General features: G+C 46.1%; 1 protein-coding gene across 7 annotated transcripts in view; it reads right to left on the bottom strand.

Moving 5' to 3' along the window:
* Positions 1-20,092, bottom strand: part of CAPN7 (calpain 7) — a 29,080-nt gene extending 8,988 nt beyond the window's left edge. For 2 of the 7 annotated variants that reach the window (XM_040963087.1, XM_040963096.1), the window contains exons 1-12: positions 19,912-20,013; positions 16,350-16,458; positions 13,960-14,117; positions 13,236-13,303; positions 11,453-11,653; positions 9,299-9,385; positions 7,725-7,851; positions 7,077-7,162; positions 5,603-5,696; positions 3,145-3,291; positions 2,036-2,142; positions 1,206-1,326 (exon numbers count right to left, since the gene is read on the bottom strand). In XM_040963087.1, the coding sequence (XP_040819021.1) occupies positions 1,206-1,326; positions 2,036-2,142; positions 3,145-3,291; positions 5,603-5,696; positions 7,077-7,162; positions 7,725-7,851; positions 9,299-9,385; positions 11,453-11,653; positions 13,236-13,303; positions 13,960-14,117; positions 16,350-16,458; positions 19,912-20,013 (1,407 nt within the window). Of the gene's footprint in view, positions 1-1,205; positions 1,327-2,035; positions 2,143-3,144; positions 3,292-5,602; positions 5,697-7,076; positions 7,163-7,724; positions 7,852-9,298; positions 9,386-11,452; positions 11,654-13,235; positions 13,304-13,959; positions 14,118-16,349; positions 16,598-19,911 lie in introns of those variants that run through there. The other 5 variants (XM_040963076.1, XM_040963058.1, XM_040963066.1 and 2 more) reach the window with 5 other exon arrangements.
* Between the last annotated feature and the right edge of the window lie 342 nt (positions 20,093-20,434).

Below are 20,434 nucleotides of genomic sequence, written 5' to 3'. Positions count from 1 at the left end.
CACAAGGCCGCTTGGCGCCTCAAGGACTTGCTGCCTTTCTGAAGTCCACTGTCTTCCAGTACTCACAGCCCTGTGCGTCTTGGGTTCTAGCCTCATGTCCTCCCCCTCGTTCAATGCAAATCTGAAGCCACTTGCCCATGTTAGTCCAGGCTGGAAGGCCTGCTCCACCAAGGCACGTGTGCACGCTCGCACACATACACACACACACACTCTCTCTCTCTCTGCTTCCCTCTCTCAGCTAGTGCATTAGCAAGCTGTACTGCCTAGGTTTGTGTAAATTCACTTTATAATGCTTGTACCACAATGAAATGGCCTACTATTTCATATTTTTCAGAATAGAGCCTGAGCAGGGCCGGCCAGCATCCCATATAGGCACAAGTTTAATTTCCAGCTACTTCACTTCTGATTCAACTCCCTGCTAATGTGCCTGGGAAAGCAAGCGAACATGGCCCAAGGGCCTGGGCTCCTGCTCTCATGTGAGGCTCTTGGCTTTGACCTGGCCAGCCATGGCCATTGCCTTCAGTGGATGCAAGATCTCTCTCTCCCCGAAACTCTGCATTTTAACTAAACAAATAAACAAAAGAATGTATTCTGGTTAATGAGTGATGCATGACTCATATGTGCCATATTTGAAAACCAGTTTAATGAATGCTAACCAATTGATTGTCTAGTTAAAAATAATCCATGAGGGCCTGCACAACAGCTCAACTGGCTAACCCTCCACTTCCAAGCGCCAGGATCCCATATGGGTGTCAATTTGTGTTCCAGCTGTTCCACTTCCCACCCAGCAGCTCCCTGCTTGTGGCCTGGGAGGACAGTCAAGGATGGCCCAAAGCCTTAAGACCCTTCACCCATGTGGGAGACCTGGAAGAAGCTCTTGGTTCCTAAACAGCTCAGCTCTGGTTGCTGTGGCCATTTGGGGAGTGAATCGAATGGGAGATCTTTCTTTGTCCCTCACTCCCTCTGTAAATCTGCCTTTCCAAAAAAACAAAAAACAAAAAACCCATAATAAATTTTCAAAATCTAAAAAAACAACAAACAAAGCACACACCAAAAACCCCATAATTTCCAATGCTAGAGGCCAAGATATTTCATGTGACAGGTAGAATGCATTAAGAATTCCACCTAAGCCTTGATTCGTCAGTTTTCAACAATCTCTGAAATCATGTGGCATGTGATTGAGTAAGAGGAAGAAAAGGCGAAACCTTGAACTCCCTGACATCCAGAACGGCGTACGCGTGAGTGGGAACAAGACCCCATTTTTCTCCTTCCGCTTCCGTCATCATGCCAGTGGACGCAGTGATGAGGACATCGCCTTTATGAAACCTGCAACGACCTGAAGATGAGTGACAGTCCAGGGAGAACACAGCGAGCTCCTGGGCCACACCTGGGCCGCACCGACGCTCTGTCCCAGGGGCTCACACCATTTCTGCAGCCTGGAGATCTTTTCTGATGGGCTGTTCCAGCACCCTAGGAGAACCTTCAACAAGAACTAGTTTCTAATCCAAAACACATCCTATAAATCATCTCACTTCACTTTTTTCTTTTTTCCCCAAGATTCTCAGATAAAAAGGATTGACAGCTGTAAGAAAAGCAAGCACTCAACTTTCAAGTGTTTACAGACAGGGTGAAATGTACAAAAGAGCAAATGCTCTGCCAGAAGAGGTATCCGTGCACTCATCCAATCACGGGCTTCAGGTTTGCTGCCCAAGGTCTCTCGTCACTTATCCCATTTGCATCCCTATCCGTGATCACCCAACCACGGGCTCACACTCCCACACCTCTTTCCTGCCTTCCCCTAAGTGGAAAAACATCTAGAAAGTGAAAAACACTTTTTCTGTATTTCGTATTCTAGATTGAGGCACTGTGGACCGAGCGTAACAGTGAGGACAGCTGAAGGCTGACTTTAGCAAGTACAGATATAAAGTCTATTTCAAAAACAATTTTCCTAAGCACTATAAACAACAACCTCTGCAACCTTTACGCTACACAATGCATGATGCCTTTCTACTACTTAAAAAATAATAGAAAATACCTTTGATAAAGCATTCTGAAGGAATTATCTTTACTGAAAGTCTGGCTGTCTGAATGCATAGCAATCCTTTCTGGTATCCACCCAGTCAGTGCGTGGAGATCAATATTCTGCAATAGAAACACGTTTCAGGGTGGTTAACGGTTCTTGAATAAATCCCCATGGTAGCCATTAAACCTCGTCGACTTGGTGTCACGGAGCTGGCAAGAAGTAAAGGACAGCTAAAGTTGCTTTCAACCAGTAATAAATTCCTTCTTAAACTCCAATTCCTACCTGGATTTAAATACATGCTCATTTGTTTCTTGTAACCTTGGCTGTTCTTCCCAAATACTAAAGAACTGTTTTACAGGCAAATGTGATGACTCTTACAAGACTCTCTTTATGATTCCAGCCCACGTACCATTTTCTGAGTTGTTGTATACTAGTTACTTCTAAAATGTCACCATCACTCATTCTTTCTCTAAGCTGCAGCAGGGGAATTAACGCACTGGATTAGAATGGTAGCTAAAGGCACTGGAAGTAAACATACAGACTGGGAAGAAAGAGTCTGCTGACTTACACATTCTCTGCCTGGCATTTTAAGGACCTGGTGTTAGGGAAACTTAAGGAGATATAAAAGTTTAGGGTGATTTGCATATAATACTTAATCTTTGCAGCTCAGAAATTTGGTTATTAGCCTATAGATACACACTAAGGAAGATTAAATGCCTAGATCTTCACTAAAGCCACAGACAGGCTAGCATATAATCGTGAAGTCATATCTAAATTCCAGCTTATCTAATAGTTTTCCTATTTCGGCTGAAGACACTGGCGCACAGCTCAATCTTAAGTTGTATCAATTAATGTTGAGAAAAACTTGAAATGACAAAGGAAAGTACACATACCGAACCTGGACACCCTCGAGGCGAGAGGTGGGCATTGCAACCAGTGTCTTAACCAACAGCCCAAACACCTACTCTCAATGCGCTGCTCTTCTTCCTACCCAAGAAATAAGTACCCTACACCACAAGGGGACGGGCCACTGTCCAGGGCTGGACATCTGCCTTCTTTCTCTAGGAGTGAAAACAGCGTCCAGGGCGCAGCCCGTTAGGATTCCTCATCTTAGTACTTACCGAGTTGGATCCCGGGAAGTCATATCCTCCCATGACTTTCATGTACGCTTTCTCTATGAGAGAAACCCACAGCTCACTCTTGTTGTTGGAGTAAGAACAGAGCAGCTCTCCCTTATGGTCAACAGGTAACTGGTCATCAATTATCACCTGGAGAAAGAGCATTAACAAGGCAGATGAAAACCCTCTCCACCAAGAGGACACACTGATGAAGGAAAGGCAAAATACGCCTATCTTTAAGTAATGACAAGCTTATGCTTCTGGAACCAGATCCATTATAAAATAATGCTCAATACAACTCTTATCCAGTCTTAAGAGCTAACCATGGGGCCGGTGACAATGTGTATCTAGCACACCGCTCCTCTGGCTTGCGGCACTGGCATCCCAGTTCCAGCCCTGGCTGCTCCCTGCCTATGGCTGGGAGAGCAGTGGAGGACTGCCCAAGGTCCTGGGCTCCTACGCCTACACAGGAGACCTGAAGAAGTTCCTGGCTCAACTCTGCCTGTTGTGGCCATATGGGGGGTGAACCAGTGGGTGGAAGATCTTTCCCTTTCTCTCTGCCTCTCCTCTATCAAAATCTACTTTTCAAATAAAAAATAAACACGTTTTTAAAAAAAAAAGCTACCCTTGGTCCAGTGCCATGGCACAACAGGTTAAGCCTCTGCCTGTGGTACTAACATTCTACATTGGTGCGGGCTCGCCTATGGCAGAGGGTGGGCTCCACTTTTCATCCAGGTCCCTGCTGATGCCCCTGGGAAAGCAATGGAAGGTGGCTCATGTTCTTGGGCCCCTGCACCCACATGGGAGACCTAGAAGAAATTCCTGGCTTCTGGGTTTGGCCTGGCTCAGCTCTGGCCACTGTGGCCATTTAGGGAGTGAACCAGCAGATAGCTCTTCCTCTTCTGTAACTCTTTCAAACAAAAATAAATAAATCTGGGGGAAGCCAACCTCATTGTAGGATGAGCCAACTGGTTACATGTCATGTAAGTATTATCGAATCCTAGAAATGTGAATTATTTTATAATTTTAAAAGGATCTCACTAGCAAGGTATTATGTGTCATTTTAGTTGAAACCTATAAAGGACCTGTGTGTGTACAGCTATAAAGGAAGAGTATTATGGCTAAAAAACGCAACTCAGAAACAAAATAATCACCATGAAGACACAGTTCCCAGTTCATATTAAGAAGTGATCTGGAAGATGTGGAGATAGGAAAAATTTTGATCTAACACTAATACTAAGATGATTATACAACAGCATCTGGAATGATTCTTAACCAAGAGGTTGAGACTTTCATTTTAGTAAAAAGTTACCACGACTTTCTGCTTAGTTTTTAAGTAGTAAGCTAGTGGCTCTCAAAGGGGGTTCCACTTACAGCATCAGATCACTTGGGAACTATTGGAAATGCAAATCCTGGTGCCAGCCCCGAGCAGAATGACATCATCTGGGGAGCGAGCCCCAGCAATGTGTGGGGTGGAGTGAGTCCACGCAACTAACAGGGGCACATTACTGAGCAATCATTTCAGGAAGCAGCCACTAGGGCCTGCACATTAAAATGCAGATTCCAATGCGGGTGGCCTGGAGTGGGGCCGAGGTCACTGTGGTGAGCCCCAGGCGACACTGCCACGCGCACACACCCAGGGCAGCAGGCATGGGCGAAGTCTGCAGCGCCCTGAGAGCTCCGAGGGCTGAGGAAACTAAAGCCGACACCGTGCATACATCTCACCAAGGAAAACAAGATCAAGCTCTGACTACGCACAAGCTCTCAGATCTCAACCGACTCAGTTTATCTGTGCAATCAGATAAGGAACAAGGAACTGTAAGATCAGACTTTATTCTAAGCACTAGCAACCCTCAATTCAATGTTGTTTTTTACTTTGTGTAAATTTTCTCAAAACTACTTGAAAAACCTTTATACTTGTTATGGTTTATTTGCTTTATATTTTTTAAAAATTTATTTTTATTGCAAAGTCAGATACACAGAGAGGAGGAGAGACAGAGAGGAAGATCTTCTGTCCAATGATTCACTCCCCAAGTGACTGCAATGGCTGAAGCTGAGCTGATTCGGAGCCAGGAGCCAGTAGCCAGGAGCCTCTTTGGGTTTCTCACGTATCTGCAGGGTCCCAAGGCTTTGGGGCGTCCTCAACTTCTTCCCTAGGCCACAGACAGGGAGCTGGATGGGAAGTGGAGCCACCGGGACATGAACTGGTACCCTAATGGGATTCCAGCATGTTCAAGGCGAGGACTTTAGCCGCTAGGCCACTGCACCAGGCCCATGGTTTATTTTAATTAACAAAAGATGCTCCTTGCAGAAATACTCATGCATGTAAGTTATCAAAGACTCAGTCAACTAAGCTGAGATTATAACCATTTGCACATACAATGTTTCTTAATGAATTCTGTTCCAGATTCCAAGCTCAGACATGGAGAGCCAGGGTGGGCTAGGCAGGAATACCACTCACCTTTCTCGGGACCCCGTTGAGGTGAAGTTTCACCATGTACTTTCCACAGGGATTGTACTCGGGTTCTCCGTCCTTATTCTGAGGGTAAATTATGCTTTGGTAAGGAAAACAAAGAAACGCTAATATTAATATTCAACCTCAATTACTATCTTAAATATGTTATTTTAAAAAAAGAGAATATATTCCTCTAATAGACCTAGAAAACAGAATTTCACTCTATATACCCTGAAAAATCACCTAAGTGGATATATATATATGTATATATTTAATTAATTACACTACATTATGTGACACAGTTTTATAGGTACTGGGATTCCCCCCACCCCTCCCCAAGGTGGATTCCTCCACCTTGTTGCACAACCACAGTTCAAGTTCAGTTGAGATTCCTTCATTGCAAGCATATACCAAGCACAGAGTCCAGCATCTTACTGTCCAGATAAGTTCAACGGCTTGTTGGGGAGACCTTCTCTGGTCTGAAGGTAGAGCCGGCAAAGTATCTTCCCGATCAATTAAAAGCCCCAACATAACATCAGCAACAATTTATAACGTTATGGAATTAATTGACATGGTATTGATCCGGTTAAGCTGATCTCTCACTGGCCTTGAGAAGGCCATTCCTGCTGGCACTGCCAGGGAGCCGAGCACAGCTCTGTTAAGCAGCTGCGTGAAACCATGCAAGTAAGATACTTGACAAAGCTATCTGTCAATTTATTTTTAAAATAAATTTGGATCACACCGAGCATGCTGCCAATTATTTTCTTATCTGACAAACAGCTGAAGGCAAGGCCCATGACTGATCCATTTTTGCACTCTCAGGGCTTAATACAAAGGCCAGTCAAGAAGAGCTGAGCAGAAAAAATTGAATTTTATAATCAATGATTATAAACTACTACAATTTGTAAAAACTGAAGGCAATTTTTTTCAGAAGCATTTTAGTAGCAGTTATAGCTAATAAGAATCTATGTCACTTTATATTTTCCAATAGCTACAAAAGGAGAAAGGAAACCGCTAATAACACATTTTGATTAATCTATTACTTTAAAAGAAACATGCAAGCAATAAAAAATCTTGAGATGTTCCAGTTTTACATTTTCTGCACTTATTTTTCACAGTCTCCTGTGTACTTTACGCTTGCAGCCTATCTCAGAAGGGACTAGCCTGTCGGTGCTCAGCAGCCAGGGGAGGCCACAGCGGCTTCACTCCACAGTGCAGGCACACAGCACCCTCCTCATTTCCCTTTCATCACGTCCATGTCTAGCACTATCTACCATCCCGCATGCTAACCGCACTCAGCACAGCTTGCACGCGCTCTCCGAATGCTTCAGGTTTCTCTGCATTCTCAGCTTACCTGCTTAACCTAAAAAAGGCTCAATTTGGGGTGATTCGTCCTCTCCACTTCCCGTACATGTAACACCTGAACTTCAAATTTCAGGCCAAGAGAAAAAGTGCTAAGGGACGAAATACAAAATTTTACCTGGTAATCAGCTTCTTATTGAATCGCCTTTCGTAAGCGGCGCTGATGGCCAGCGATGCCACAAAGGAGCAATCTGACACGATCGTCTGTTGAGAAGCACAGCTCATCACGTGAAAAAGGCTCATGGAAATGAAGGTAGAGACAAGCTTACACTGGTACAAAATGCTTTAAAAATGCATGGTTTTCCATTATTTGAAGACTCCTCAAGCATGGATATCCAATTTTTTTTGTATGTGCCAGAATAAACTCACCTTTTATTTTTTTCCCCATGGACTTTTCAGTTATTCGCATATTGATATAATTTTAAAATCATAATATTTATGTTTGCACTTCACATCTCCCCTTTTATACTAAGTATCTTCTTCACTGCTGTGTCACATTACTGACTTACATATTTTATTCAAACACATCCTAGAAAAATTAACTTTGATGAAATTAGAATAAAGAATTAAGTAACTTCCTACTTTTGAGATCTATTTTCTTTATCAAGGGTGAAATTTTGATTCAAGCTTAATCTACAAGCATTTCAACAAACGGGATTAAAAACTTCAAAATAGTTATCCACACTTACATTAGTGCACTTAAGTTAAAAACTATATTCACATTACTTCAAAATGATTCCATATAAAATTACACAAAAATGTTTACCTGCTTTATGCTAAAACTGGATACAGTATAAATCATTGTAGGATTGTTGGTGAGGTCTTCTGGTCGTACCCATTTGGAAAATGTGGCTTTCTGTTTAGGGGATAATGGTAGCTTGCCCAATCTATCACTGAGGTAATAAAAAATTAGAATATGGATCACATTAATCTAAAATGATGAGTCAAAGCTTAAAATTAAATGTCTTAGGGGTTCCCCTTCCTCCAGACCAGTGAGCACGCTTTACTTAGAACTCTCAGAAATAACTCTCAGTTCTGGACTGACCTGGAACGCAGTCACCCTGATTACATCTCCCAAGTAAAAACAGGCATAAGTGATTGAAAACAAAAACAACCTGAATTCCTCTACACAAACTTTAAAAGTTTAACCGACCTGTGTTTAAGTAACTCAGCAACAACACAGTTCATCACAAGAGACTGGACTCATGCTAAAGGACCATGAGGCTATGGAGCCTCCCTCTGGCTCTGAACCAACAGAGGGAGGGAGAGAAAAGACCTTTCATCTGTTGGTTCCTCACATACTTGCAGTGGTCAGAACTGAGCTGATCTGAAGCCAGGAGTTTATTCATCTGGGTCTGCCACATGGGTGCAGAGTCCTAAGGCTTTGGGCCATCCTCCCAGGCCACAAGCAAGGAGCTGCATGGGAAGTGGAGCAGCCAGGATACAAATGGTACCCATATAGGATCCCAGTGTATGCAAGGCGAGGACTTTAGCCACTAAGCTACTGTGCCGTGTCCCTGCCCTATGTTTTTTAATGGCTAATTTTATTTGGGTAGCATAATAGCTGATTTTATTGGTGTATGATGCCTGTATCACTGGATATTCAACTTCAATAAACTCTGATGTAAATGTCTTTGATGAATGCTATATAAACATCTTTGCATACTGACTTTGTTAAAATGACTAGAGAGGCTTGCGTGGTGGCACAGTGGTGAAGCTACTGTTTGGGGCACTAGCATTTGCATTGGGGCCAGTTTGTGTCCCAGCTGCTCCACTTTTGATTTAATTCCCTAATGGCCTGGGGAAAGGAGAAGACAGCCTAAGTCCTTGGGTCCCTGCTACCCCGGTGGGAGACCTGGAGGAAGCTCCTGGATTCAGTATAGCTCTGCCCTGACTGGCGCAGCTATTTGGAGAGTGAATCCGTGGGTAGAAGTTTTCTCTCTTTCTCTCTGTAACTAGAAGTTGCAAGTCCTAGACAAACCATTTTTAAAGATCTTAACATAAGCTTCAACTGTCATGAGAGGATGTGGCAATTAATACTTAAAAAAAAAAAAATCACTCTTAAATTGGGTCTTCTTAAATGATGCTGTCACTCTATTCCACATTTTCTATTCAATTCCTCTGCTGTCTTGTGCTGCTGTGTCCTTCGTGCCAGACACTATGCCAGGCATGCAGGGTGTGATGCCAGGCCTCAGGAGGGCCAGCAGAAAGCTGCTCCAGCTCTCCCACAGCCACAGCTCTTCTCCAATCAATACATTAATCACTAACCTTTAGTCCACTGAAAAGGTAATTCAAAACCAGAATGCCCTTAGAAGTAAAACTGCAACAGCCTGTACTCACCAGAAAGGCATTGGGTAAGCAAAACGCTCTCTCAGATCAACGCTCATGAAAGGGACATATTCTACACCATTTATTTTTGAAGTTGTCCTACAAAAGACATATGAAAAAAAAAATGTAATGTCCAAGTACTTTAATCATAAACACTAACCTTTAACATTCAAATGATAAGATCTGGTACTGCATTAAAACCGACAATCTCATATCATTATCTTTTCTTGAACACCATTTTCACAAAAGAACTAACAGAAAGTAGCTGCTTCAATTGAATTCAGGCAGAGTATTCTTCTAAAGCTAATTTCTTTACATCAAAACCAGTGTCAAGACTTCGAGAGGTAATGAGAGTATCTTTTGCACCCGCATGAGGACATAACGCTACTTCTGGCCTAAGGCTCAAGGGAGGATCAACTGCTTAGTTTTTTTGGAATTCGAAAACATGACATTAATAATTTTAACAAATATGCTCTTCCTACTTTCTGGTTACGGGAATACAGCCTAGGTGACGAAAGGACTATCAGCTGCGGTCCACCGCCAAGGCAATCAGGCTGGGCTCAGCTTCGCATCTTTCCTCCTCACTCTGTATGTTTGGGTATCTGCAATCTCTTATATCTGCTATTTTCCCTTACTTCAAAGAGCCGCAGAATAAATCCCTGATTTAGGCTTTTAAAATGTTTTTTCTGGGGGCTGGTGCAGTGCCAACAGGCTAACCTTCCACCTGCAAGGGTCAGCATCCCACATGAGCACCAGTCTGTGCCCCAGCCGCTCCACTTGTGATCCAGCTCTCCGTCTATGGTCTGAGAAAGCAGCAAAGGATGGTCCAAAGCCTAGGCACCCTGCATCCGTGACGGAGGCCGAGAAGAGGCTCTGGCTGTCGTGGCCAGTGGGGAATCAATCAGTGCCTGGAAGACCTCTCTGTCTCTCCTACTCCCTCTATAAAAACCTGCCTTTCAAATAAAAACAAATTCTTGTAAAAATTTTTCTTTAAAAGTTATATTTATAACTTTTATTTATAACTTATATTTATATTAAAAGTGGGTTAGTGGGTAAGGAAAGAAGAAAAAAGACCTCCCATCTGTTGGTTCAGTCTCCAAAGCCTGTAACAGCCAGGGTGAACCTAGGCTGCAGCCAGGAACCCGGATCAACCTGGCTCTGCAGGTAGGTGGTAGAGACCCAACTGGCTGAGCCAATATCTGTGGCATCTCAGGTGCACATCTGGTAGAAGTGGGGGTGGGGAAAGGTCTTCCTGCATGCGGTGAAGGTATCCTAAGTGGGGGTTGAGTTTGACTGGCTCTGTTAATGCCTGGCCCGCTCAGTTACAGGTAACAACATTCAGTGAATTGAGTACTGGTCAATCCAGTCAGTAACGGAAATAATGACCACAGGGCTTTGCTCATCCTCATTTGGTGAGAGCATGAGAACTTTTCATTTACATGAAGAACAGCTGTACTGTGCTAGTGTGAACAGATTTTTCTTTTTCTTTTTTTTACAGGGTGGAAGTCCAAACCTGGGGAGAAGGGAGCCCTTTCAGTTCAGTGATTTTAGCAAAATCACAATATAAACCCACGTGCCCTGCACAGCTCTAAGGCATCACGTTCCCAACTTAGGAACAGCGCGCTGGGTGGTCATGTATCTGCTTTGGGTCAGAAGGCAGGCAGGGCTCTGAAGTTAGTGCCTCACACTGCTGGTATCCCGGGGCTGGCTGCTTAAAGAGCCAGCTGGTTTTGTAATGAGGTCTCCCACATCTTCTCCTGTCTTCAAAACCAAACAACTCTTTAAAGAAATGGAACCACTAGTCATAATTCCAGGCTTGTATGCGCATCCCTGGCCTAGGCCAGCTCACGGGGCCGCTGTTCTCCCACTAGGGCTCTGGCTGCAAAGCCGCACAAATCACAAGCGAGCTGCTGCAGCTCCAATCTGCATCCTACTCTATACAGTTCTCAATTTGCAGAATGCTGGGATTTTCAGGGAAACGTATTGTGTCTAATGAAAATGTGGATTCCAAAATATATTAGGACTAACACACTTTAACTATTTCAAGTTGCTAATATGACTTGTAGTTACACAGTAACAGCACAGCACGCTGTTAAGACCTAATACTTGTTACTGTAATACTTAAATTAACCAAAATCATCACAACTGGATGCACCCGCGGTTTACCTGAGCACTTCTATCTCCTCTGCTGTGTACCGCTGTCCTTGGGCATCAGAGGACTGCGCACTCAGGAAGGGCTGAGGCCTCTCGAGGAAAGGGTTAGAGCCGAGCGGGAAATGTGTTCTCACTGGAGGCGGCTTTGGTTTGATGTTTGTTGACTTGACTTTGCAAGCTGGCTTTGTCAAAGGCTCACTCAATGCTTCAGCTCTGTGAAAGAGGAAGAGAAACTTCCAGGCTTTCTTCTTGGGTTTAACGAGAAAAATCGACAACTAGTTAAAAAACCCTAAGACAAAACATGTAAGTTAAAACTCTTAGATACTAGTCAGCAGTCCATCACTAAACTTAAAGGTGAGATGAACTGCTTTGCCAGCAATAGTTGGTCAACAACATTATGCAGAGTAAGGAGCATACAGGGATCTATAAAGCAATTCCCAGCCATAAGGTGCTCAGTTTCGAGGAAGGAAGACGGCTGCTAGATGAAGTATTACACAGGAAGGAACGCACAGCCCACACTCCCGCCTTCCTGATGACCAAGGTGAGTCTGGCACCACAGAGGAACTCCTCCCGGGGACAGACTTGCATTCTGAACAGTGGAAAGAGAACGGGTGAACACACAGAAGCAAGGACAGCGCAGCAAGCGGGGCTCACTCCTAAAGGATGCATGCAGTCTCTGGGAAACAAACGAGGGGTGGCAGGAGTGAGCAGGGACAAGAAGGCGGGGGTTGGGTCCTACAACGCCTCACACGCTACTCAGAGTTCTGACTCTGTTCTGGCCAAGGCAGTAACAAGTTGAAAAATACAAGTTCTCACACTGTGGCCCTGCCAAGAACCCAGGAGTCTGGTGAGCACTCTCAGAGGAAGCCATGGCTGACCCCACTCCCTCCTGGTGCACTCGGGAACACGGGCTGGGTTATCCACGCAGGCGAGAAAACACCTGGGATCCCGACAGGTGAAACAAGATGCAAAGGCTGAGTGCTCACGTCTCATGCATTTGGGGAAACAAGCTGAAGGTTAACAGATGATGGTGATGAAAAAGGGAAGTTGACTGGTATACCGCGAGAACAGAAAGGAGTGCTAGAGGTAGTCCAACTATCTAGTGGAGCCACAAAAGCAGGTAATTGTTTCAACTCATGCCATAAACATACTTGCAATTTCTATCCTCCTTTGTGTATAACACCCTTACAAAAGGTATATTTCTTACACAAATTCATTCAGTTTTTCAACCAACACCTACTGAGCATAAATCATGTTTCAGGCACTATGCTAGACACCCAGCTACAGCACTGAACAAGAGACAAAATTCCCCACCTTCACGAGGTTGTATTTGGGAGATGGGGTCGGAGGGCACAAAGACATTACCGAATGCATTACACTGGTAAATGTCACACATCTTCGAAGTGGTCAGAGCTTGGGAAAGAATATTAGAATAGAACAAGCAAGAGGAGAGCGTCAGGGGAGAGTCAGTAGCAAATGCAACGGGCAGGACAGGCTGAAAAGCTGATGCTCGGGCTAAGAGGCGGAGGGATCTGTGTGCGCCTTCATTCTAGATGTCTCTATTTCGGGCAGTGGCCCTGGAAGGCTTTGGAAAGGGATTTCAGACATCAAACGGAAAACATCCACCTGCTGGGTTTTCCCTAAACCTAAGCGAGTGACTAGAGAGAAGAGAGACATTCATGGAGGAGGAAGTAGAGTTGCAGATGTCTTTAAGGGTGGAAGTTCGTTATTCTGACCCTATCACACATCGAGATACAACTGTTGTACAGTAAGAACTTGGGTGACTCAAACTCACCTATCCAGGGCCTGTCGGGCGAGCTGTTTCAGCTTGTTCTGCAGGGTTTTATCAGCAGTTTCGTAAGACTTAAAAAGAGATTTTAAACAAGTTACTTGGTCCATGACATTTCTAGGCAAAACATTTACAATGCATGTTACACTTCTTGTGATTTTCATCTTCAAAGGTTGAAGACTTCTCACTGCGGTGAGTTCACACACTGCTTCATGAGAATGAGGGCTAAGCAGATCACCTGTGTGAGGTGCCCACCAGCACCTGTGGCCTCAGGTGCACACAGAGAGCAGGCTGGACGCCTGTTCAAACGTAGTGTTCTACCCCATCGGAAAGCCAGCCCTGTGAAACAGGTGCCGAGAGCCGGGGGCACTGCTGCACCCGTCCCCCTACTCCCGTGCCAGATGCTGCTTGCGGCCCGTGGGCCCAGCTGAGGCTCCACAGGAAATGAGCAAAATCACTGGGTGTGCGCGGTGTTAACACCTGTCGGCAGCAAGGCTCTCCAAACCCAAACGGAATCAGAAAGATCATTCTGAAGTCTCAGACTGGTGGCCTGCTATTCTTCTGCTACTAATTATTAGGCTACAAAGAGGTTAATGGTAACGGGGTAAAAATTCACTGTGAAATATCTACTCTTTATCTTTCTAATGAGGAACTAATGACACCTAAGGTAAACCTGCACTGCTGACAAGTTTATCAGTAGAATTCGGCATCACTTCCGCGGCAGCCTTACAGTTTTCAAACAGAGATCCACAGCTTCTGTGTACAGTTGTATAGCATCTTCAACATGCCCCTGCTCATCCTCATCGAAAGCCTGCGTCACAAGGAAATGGGCACGCTCCAAGTCCAACTGATGCTTGGATTTCAAAGGATCGGCATTCTTCGATTGAACTAGAATAGGAAAACAAAAGCACACACAGAGGAATATTAGCCTAACTGAGCCAGATTACAAAGCTTTTTAATACATGTAGGATACTTTTTCTCAAAACACCATAATCCTTAATTTAAAAAGTTTAGCAGAAAAACATAAGAATCACTACTAATGTCTTTCTAAACAAGATTTCTTTCTTTTCAAGTCAGGCTACAGGGAGAGGGAGCAGTCCTCCAGGCACTGGCTCACTCCCCAGGTGGCTGTAGGTGTCTCCCATGAGGCACTCAGGCCAACAGCAAGGAGCTGGGCGGGAAGTGGAGCGGCTGGGACATGAACCGCTGCCCAGTGGGATGTGGTTTGATAGGCAGCAGCTTTAGTCACTGTGCCACAACGGCCTGAATTTTTAATTTTAACTAATTTTAGAAAAAAAAAATCCCTATCTGACTCATCGCAGGAAAAGTAGTGATTCGGAATATTAAAACAACGTATCCCAGAGGCAGGCACGGAGCCTAGCAATTCAGACACATCCACACTGGAGTTCCTGGGTTGAAGTTCTGGCTCCAGGTCCTAATTCCATTTTCACACTGACCTGACCTTAGAGACAGCTGCTCCCACCCCTGGATTCCTCCCCCAGGTTCAGAGATCTTGGCTTTGGCCTTGGTTCAGGCCCTGCCCCCAGGGCATTTAGGGGAATGACTAAGGGGGGGGGTGGGGGGGGGAAGGGAGGTCTCTATCACTCTACCTGTCAATAAACAAGGAAGCAAATAAATAAGTAAAAAGGGCTTGGGTCCCTTCATTAGAACTCTGCTTGTTTAAAAGAAATGAAAGCCAGGATGCCAGCCCTCACAACTCCCTCTCCTCCAAAAACACCAGAACTCCAAAGCCTGGACAATGCTGAGTCACAAGAAACTCTGTCTTATCTTAACGTAATTTAAAATAATTTTCACAACAGACAGCAAGTATGCAATATACTATGCCCTGATGATAAAAGCTGCTCCTTTTTCTACTCACCTGGATCCAGAATAAGCTATCCTAGTTTTACGGTTTTGACCTTTTCCATCCATTTTTAATACAAAAATACCTCTTGTGGGCATTGGTGGTTTAGTGGTGAGCATAGCTGCCTTCCAAACACACCTCTCTCCAACAGAGATATTCGGAATATATTCAGAATATCTAAAGTTCTTCTACAACTCAACAATAAAAAGACAAGTCAAAGATCGCAACAGAAATTTCTCCAGAAGTATTCAAATGGCCAACTGGCAGAGGAGGAGCTTAAACGCAATCCAAACCACACTGCTTCACCCACTGGAAGGGGAACAGGTGTAGTAGCAAGTGTGGGACAGGATGGGAAGGACCCGAAACCCCGAACCCTGGAACCCTGCTGCTGACGCTACAAAAGCTCGCCCCCTTGGGCAGTTCTGAACACAGAGCTGCCTTCTGACCCAAGAGAACGGAAACACTCTCCCACACAAAAACTTATGTGTACATGTCCATAAGAGCGTTATTCCAAACATTCACAAAGTGAAAATCATCAGGCATGTCTTGACACGACAGTACCATTCAGCCACACAGAAGGAATACAGCAGCTCCACATGCACTGGGTAAGCCCTGCCACAGCACGCTCCTGACGGAAGCCAGGAAACACAGGGCCAACAGCGGGTGAGTCCTTTTATACAAGATACCCGGAACAAGCAAACTTACAGACAGGAAGCAGATCACGAGGGATGGCAAGCAGTGATCATTAGCAGAGAAGGGGTTGCGCTGGGGTGACAGGGTGACCTACAATCACACAGAGGTGACGGCCACGCCACTCTGAAAAGACCCTGCAGATCACTGAGTTGTACACTTTGGAAGGGTGCATTTTTAAATTCTTTATTGTTTCGTAAAGCTACATAATGTTTTAAAAACATTAACACTAGCCACGCCTGAATCCTAGGTCCACCCGAAAACAAAGACCCCAAAGCTCCAGTGTTGCACCATCAGTCCCTTTACAATACAGCTGTTACTGTAACTCACCCAAAAGTCATTTCATTTCTCATGAATCTCCTGTCAGCAGGCTTTCTGCTTTCAAAATGTGGCATTATGAAAAAGATTTTTATCTGATAAAGGATTCTTCCAAAAAATAAGAAAAATAATTTAATTCTCTAGATTCAGCTCTATTTAGAAAATAGGTTCAAAAAATAGGTTAAAAAAAAAAGCAAAACAATGGGGAAACGGGGAGGACGGGAGGACGACACCACGACTTCACTCACCTGCTGAGTGCAGGGCTTCCACTCTCGCCAGGTACTCATTTATTTTGTCTTGGATATGTTCTAGGCTTGATCCTGCCATCTCCGCGTAAATCAAGGCTTGAGCAGCTTCCTACAAACAGAGGACGCCATGGGGCTGTTACAGTCCCAGCTTTGTCTCTACTACACTGCTGGTTTCCATAAGACAAGGTATTAGGATGTCTTTAATAAAGAAGGTTATAATATTTTCATCCAACAGACTTGTTTTTTTAAAAAATATATATTTATTTATTTTCATTGGAAAGTCAAATTTATAGAGAGGAGAGAAAAAGATCTGCTGGTTCACCCCCCAAGAGGCTGCAACGGCCAGAGCTGAGCTGATCCGAAGCCAGGAGCCCGGATGCTCTTCCAGGTCTCCCACACAGGTGCAGAGTCCCAAGGCTTTGACCATCCTCTACTGCTTTCCCAGGCTATAAGCAGGGAGCTGGGTGGGAAGTGGGGCCAGAAGGCCATGAACCAACACCCATATGGGAAGAGGATTTAGCCACTAGGCTACCATACTGGGCCCCAACCAATAGTTTTTCTTCAGGCTTTTAAAAAATGATTTTGAAAAAAAGGTATTTGAAGGGCAGAGTGAGTGAGCTTGACCTCTGATCCACTGGTTCATTCCCCAGATGGCTTCAACAGCCAGGGCTGAGTCAGGAGCCTGGCATTCGCTCTGGGTCTGCCACACGCATGGCAGGGACCCAAGCACCTGGGCCACTTTCTGCTGCCTTCCCAGGCACAGCAGCAGGGAGCAGGATCAGAGAGGCAGCAGCTACTAGAGTTTGAACTGGTACTCCTATGGGACACCAGCATCCCAGGCAGTGGCTTCACCTGCTGTGCCACAACACTGGCTCCACAGACATTTCTTTACAGTAATTGGGATCTGTATCCCACGTCACACTCAAGATCATACACCTCGAAGAGAATGGATTCTTACACGCATTAAAACAACTATATCGAAAAAAGATGGGAAGAAACCATAGTTCAGCTAGAAACTGTATCTCATTGTAGAAAGAAAATATCTCCACCAAAAACGCTATGAACGGTGAGATTTCTAAAGCAGATTTTAGTTGAATTTGATAAACATTTCTTAAAAAAAAAAAAAAAAAAAACCTGATTCTTCTCCCAGGTACAGCACTTCTCCCAGTCCGTTACATCACGGCTACTGCCGTCCCAAGCAGGGCACCAATGCTGCCGCCAGCAGGAGCCAGCAGGAGCCAGCAGGAGCCAGCAGGAGCCAGCAGGAGCCATCAGGAGCCAGCAGGAGCCAGCAGGAGCCAGCAGCCCAGCCACAGCCTCCCCGGCCGCTCCCAGGGCTGCTCGGCCTCGTGGCGCCCCATGCCCAACTAACTGTCCATTTCTACCCACCAGGCATCAGCCATGGCGCCCAGTTACTGAAGCAGGACTTGTTTTCCCGAACCTACCAAAATCAAGAAGAGGACTCAGTTACTGAGTCTGGTGGGACTCTAACAAGAGTTAGAAAATACACGATTTCTTCAGACTCCACAACGATTTTAGGGGAGCAAACAACCATCAAATACTGACACAGTGTGTGCCACCACAATCGCTGTAAATACCTTACAGCTACACTTCAACAACCCGATGTCTCACAGATGTGGCATAAATAGGCAATTACCCATTCCATGCACCTGTACATAAATATGCTTCTTACCCTACTTTCTCCCCATCCCTTTAAAAAATTATATATATATATATATTTTTTTTAAGATTTATTTAAAGGCAGATCCACGGAGAGAGAGAAGGATAAGAGAAAGATCCTCCATCTGCTGGTTCACTCCCCAAAAGGTTATAACAGCTGGAGCTGAGCTGATCTGAAGCCAGGAGCCAGAGGCACCCTCCGATGTCTCGTGTGGGTACAGGGTCCCCAGGCCTTGTATCAACCCCTGGCTGCTTTCCCAGGCCTAGGGACCCAGGCAGCTGGGTCAGAAGTAGAGCAGTCAGGACTCAAACAGGAGCTCATATGGGGAGGTGAGCACCACAGGCAGAGGCTTAACCTGCAAACCACAGTTTATGTAGTCTTCAGTTGATGGAGAACTGGTTTGATTCCACTTCTTAGCTACTATGAGTTAGCTGCTACAGCCATGGGTGTTCACTCCATTTCTTTTGAATACATTTCCCGGAATGGAAGAGCTCCGTCGCATGCTGGACTACTTTCAGATTCTGAGAATAACCCTGTCTCCCTTCATGGCTGTACGAGTGCACATTCCCACCAGCAGTGGATTGGGGTGCCCTCCCCCCACATCCGCACCACGTGTTACATTTTAAGTTTTGGATGATGGCCATTCTACAGGGTTAGAAAGCTCCGTGTGATTTTAAGTACATTCCCTAAGTGGTCCTGGGCATCTCTTCACGTATGTATTGGTCATTTGCAGCTCACCCCTTGGAGAACGCCTGCTCATACCACAGCTCACTTCCTCCCTGGACTGCCTGCCTTGTTCTTGAGCCCTTTACATCCTGGACATTAACCCTTTATCAGATGTATCATTTGCAAATGTTCTCTCCCACTGTTGGCTGCCTCTAGTGACCTGACCAGATGGCGTCTGGTCTCAGATTTAGATCCTGGAGCCATTCTGAGTCGATCTGTGTACAGGATGTAAGGCAGGGACCTTGCTCCAAACTTGTACACAGAGATGCTTTTGCCAACACTGTTGGTCAGAGGTTGTCTTTTTCTTCAGGGTGTTAATCAAAGATTTATCAGTCATAAATGAATCGCACTATTTTAACCTACGGATATGTCAATGCTATTTCTTAAAACCGAAATACAAAGAATTGTCTTTTAAAAACCACCGGATGAAACTTCTTTTTAAAAATGTCCACAAGGAAGGTTTCTGAAACACACCTAAGTCTCTAAACAAACGAATCCCACTTTATTGACAGTGCATATACTTAAGTTCAATAAAACATTCCTGTATTATCAAAGTCTGCCTTTCTTCCTAAAAGACAAGGGAGAGCTCGCCAGGCTGCAGCTAGCCTGGCCTGTGGCTCGAGGCAGGGGTGTGTGTGCACAATTCCGACAGCGGTCACTGGGTACTCGGGCCGTCGGACTGAGCGACTGTGCCTCCCCTCCACCCTGCCCAAAGTCACCCGGAAGAGGCACCAATCTAGGAAAAAAAAAAAAAGCATTCGCTAACAAGACAGTAATCGCATCAAGATGCCGAAAGGACAGACGAGCCTAAATGTCGAGTAAAGTACATGCACCTGCTGAAAACTACTCAGCTGCTAGTAATTAAAGGTAACGTTCGGGGAGAAGATTCGAACTCCAGCTCTGCTTAGAAATCAGCATGAAAAGGAGGACCGGAGCTTGCAAAAACAAACAAACAAAAACAACCCAAGGAAACCACCGGATACGGTCTGACCCTTTCAAAACCCTGTTTTGTTGCTCTCCGGACACGTATCGGAGCCGGGTGGCACACCCCCAGGGCGCCCGGCCCCGCCGCCCCGGGTCCCCCCGCTGTCCCCCGGGTCCCCCCGCTGTCCCCGCCGCCCCGGGTCCCCCGCTGTCCCCGCGTCCCGGCCCGACCTTGTAGTAGAACACGGCCTCCGAGTAGCGGCCCTCGTGGTCGCTCCGCACCGCCCGCCGCGCGAACTGCACCGCGTCCCGCTCCAGCGCCGCCGCGTCCATGGCGCCGAGGCCGCGCCAGCCCGGGCGGGGCCCTCACTCGCCCAGCGCGCCCGCGACCCCCGGCCGGCCCTCGGCGGCGCCCCGCGGAAGCCGCGGAAGGGCTCCCCGACTCCGGCCCGCCGCGCCGCCGCCCCCCGGGCCCAGCCGGCCGCCCAGCCGCGGCCCAGCCGCCTCCCCTGACGCCCCGGCTCCTCAGACGCCGCGGCCCCGCCCACCGGCCGCAGCGCGCAGGCGCGGGCCGGACCCCGGGCGGCCCACCTCAGCCTGTTTGGAGGGGCGGGGCCTGCTGCGCACGTGACTACCAGGGCGCTCCGGATTGGCCAGGCAGCAGCAGGTGTCGCATCCCAGCTGTAAACTTACGTGGAGCTGGCGGTGCCCGTGGATGCTGCACTGTCAGCGTTACGCAGGAGAGCGGCCGTCC

This window comes from Ochotona curzoniae, unplaced genomic scaffold (genome assembly GCF_017591425.1).
Source record: "Ochotona curzoniae isolate NIBS_2020 unplaced genomic scaffold, NIBS_Ocur_1.0 contig_1302, whole genome shotgun sequence".
Lineage (NCBI taxonomy): Eukaryota > Metazoa > Chordata > Mammalia > Lagomorpha > Ochotonidae > Ochotona > Ochotona curzoniae.
The sequence above is the reverse complement of the archived record's forward strand: the minus strand, read 5'-3'. Positions and strand labels throughout refer to the sequence as shown.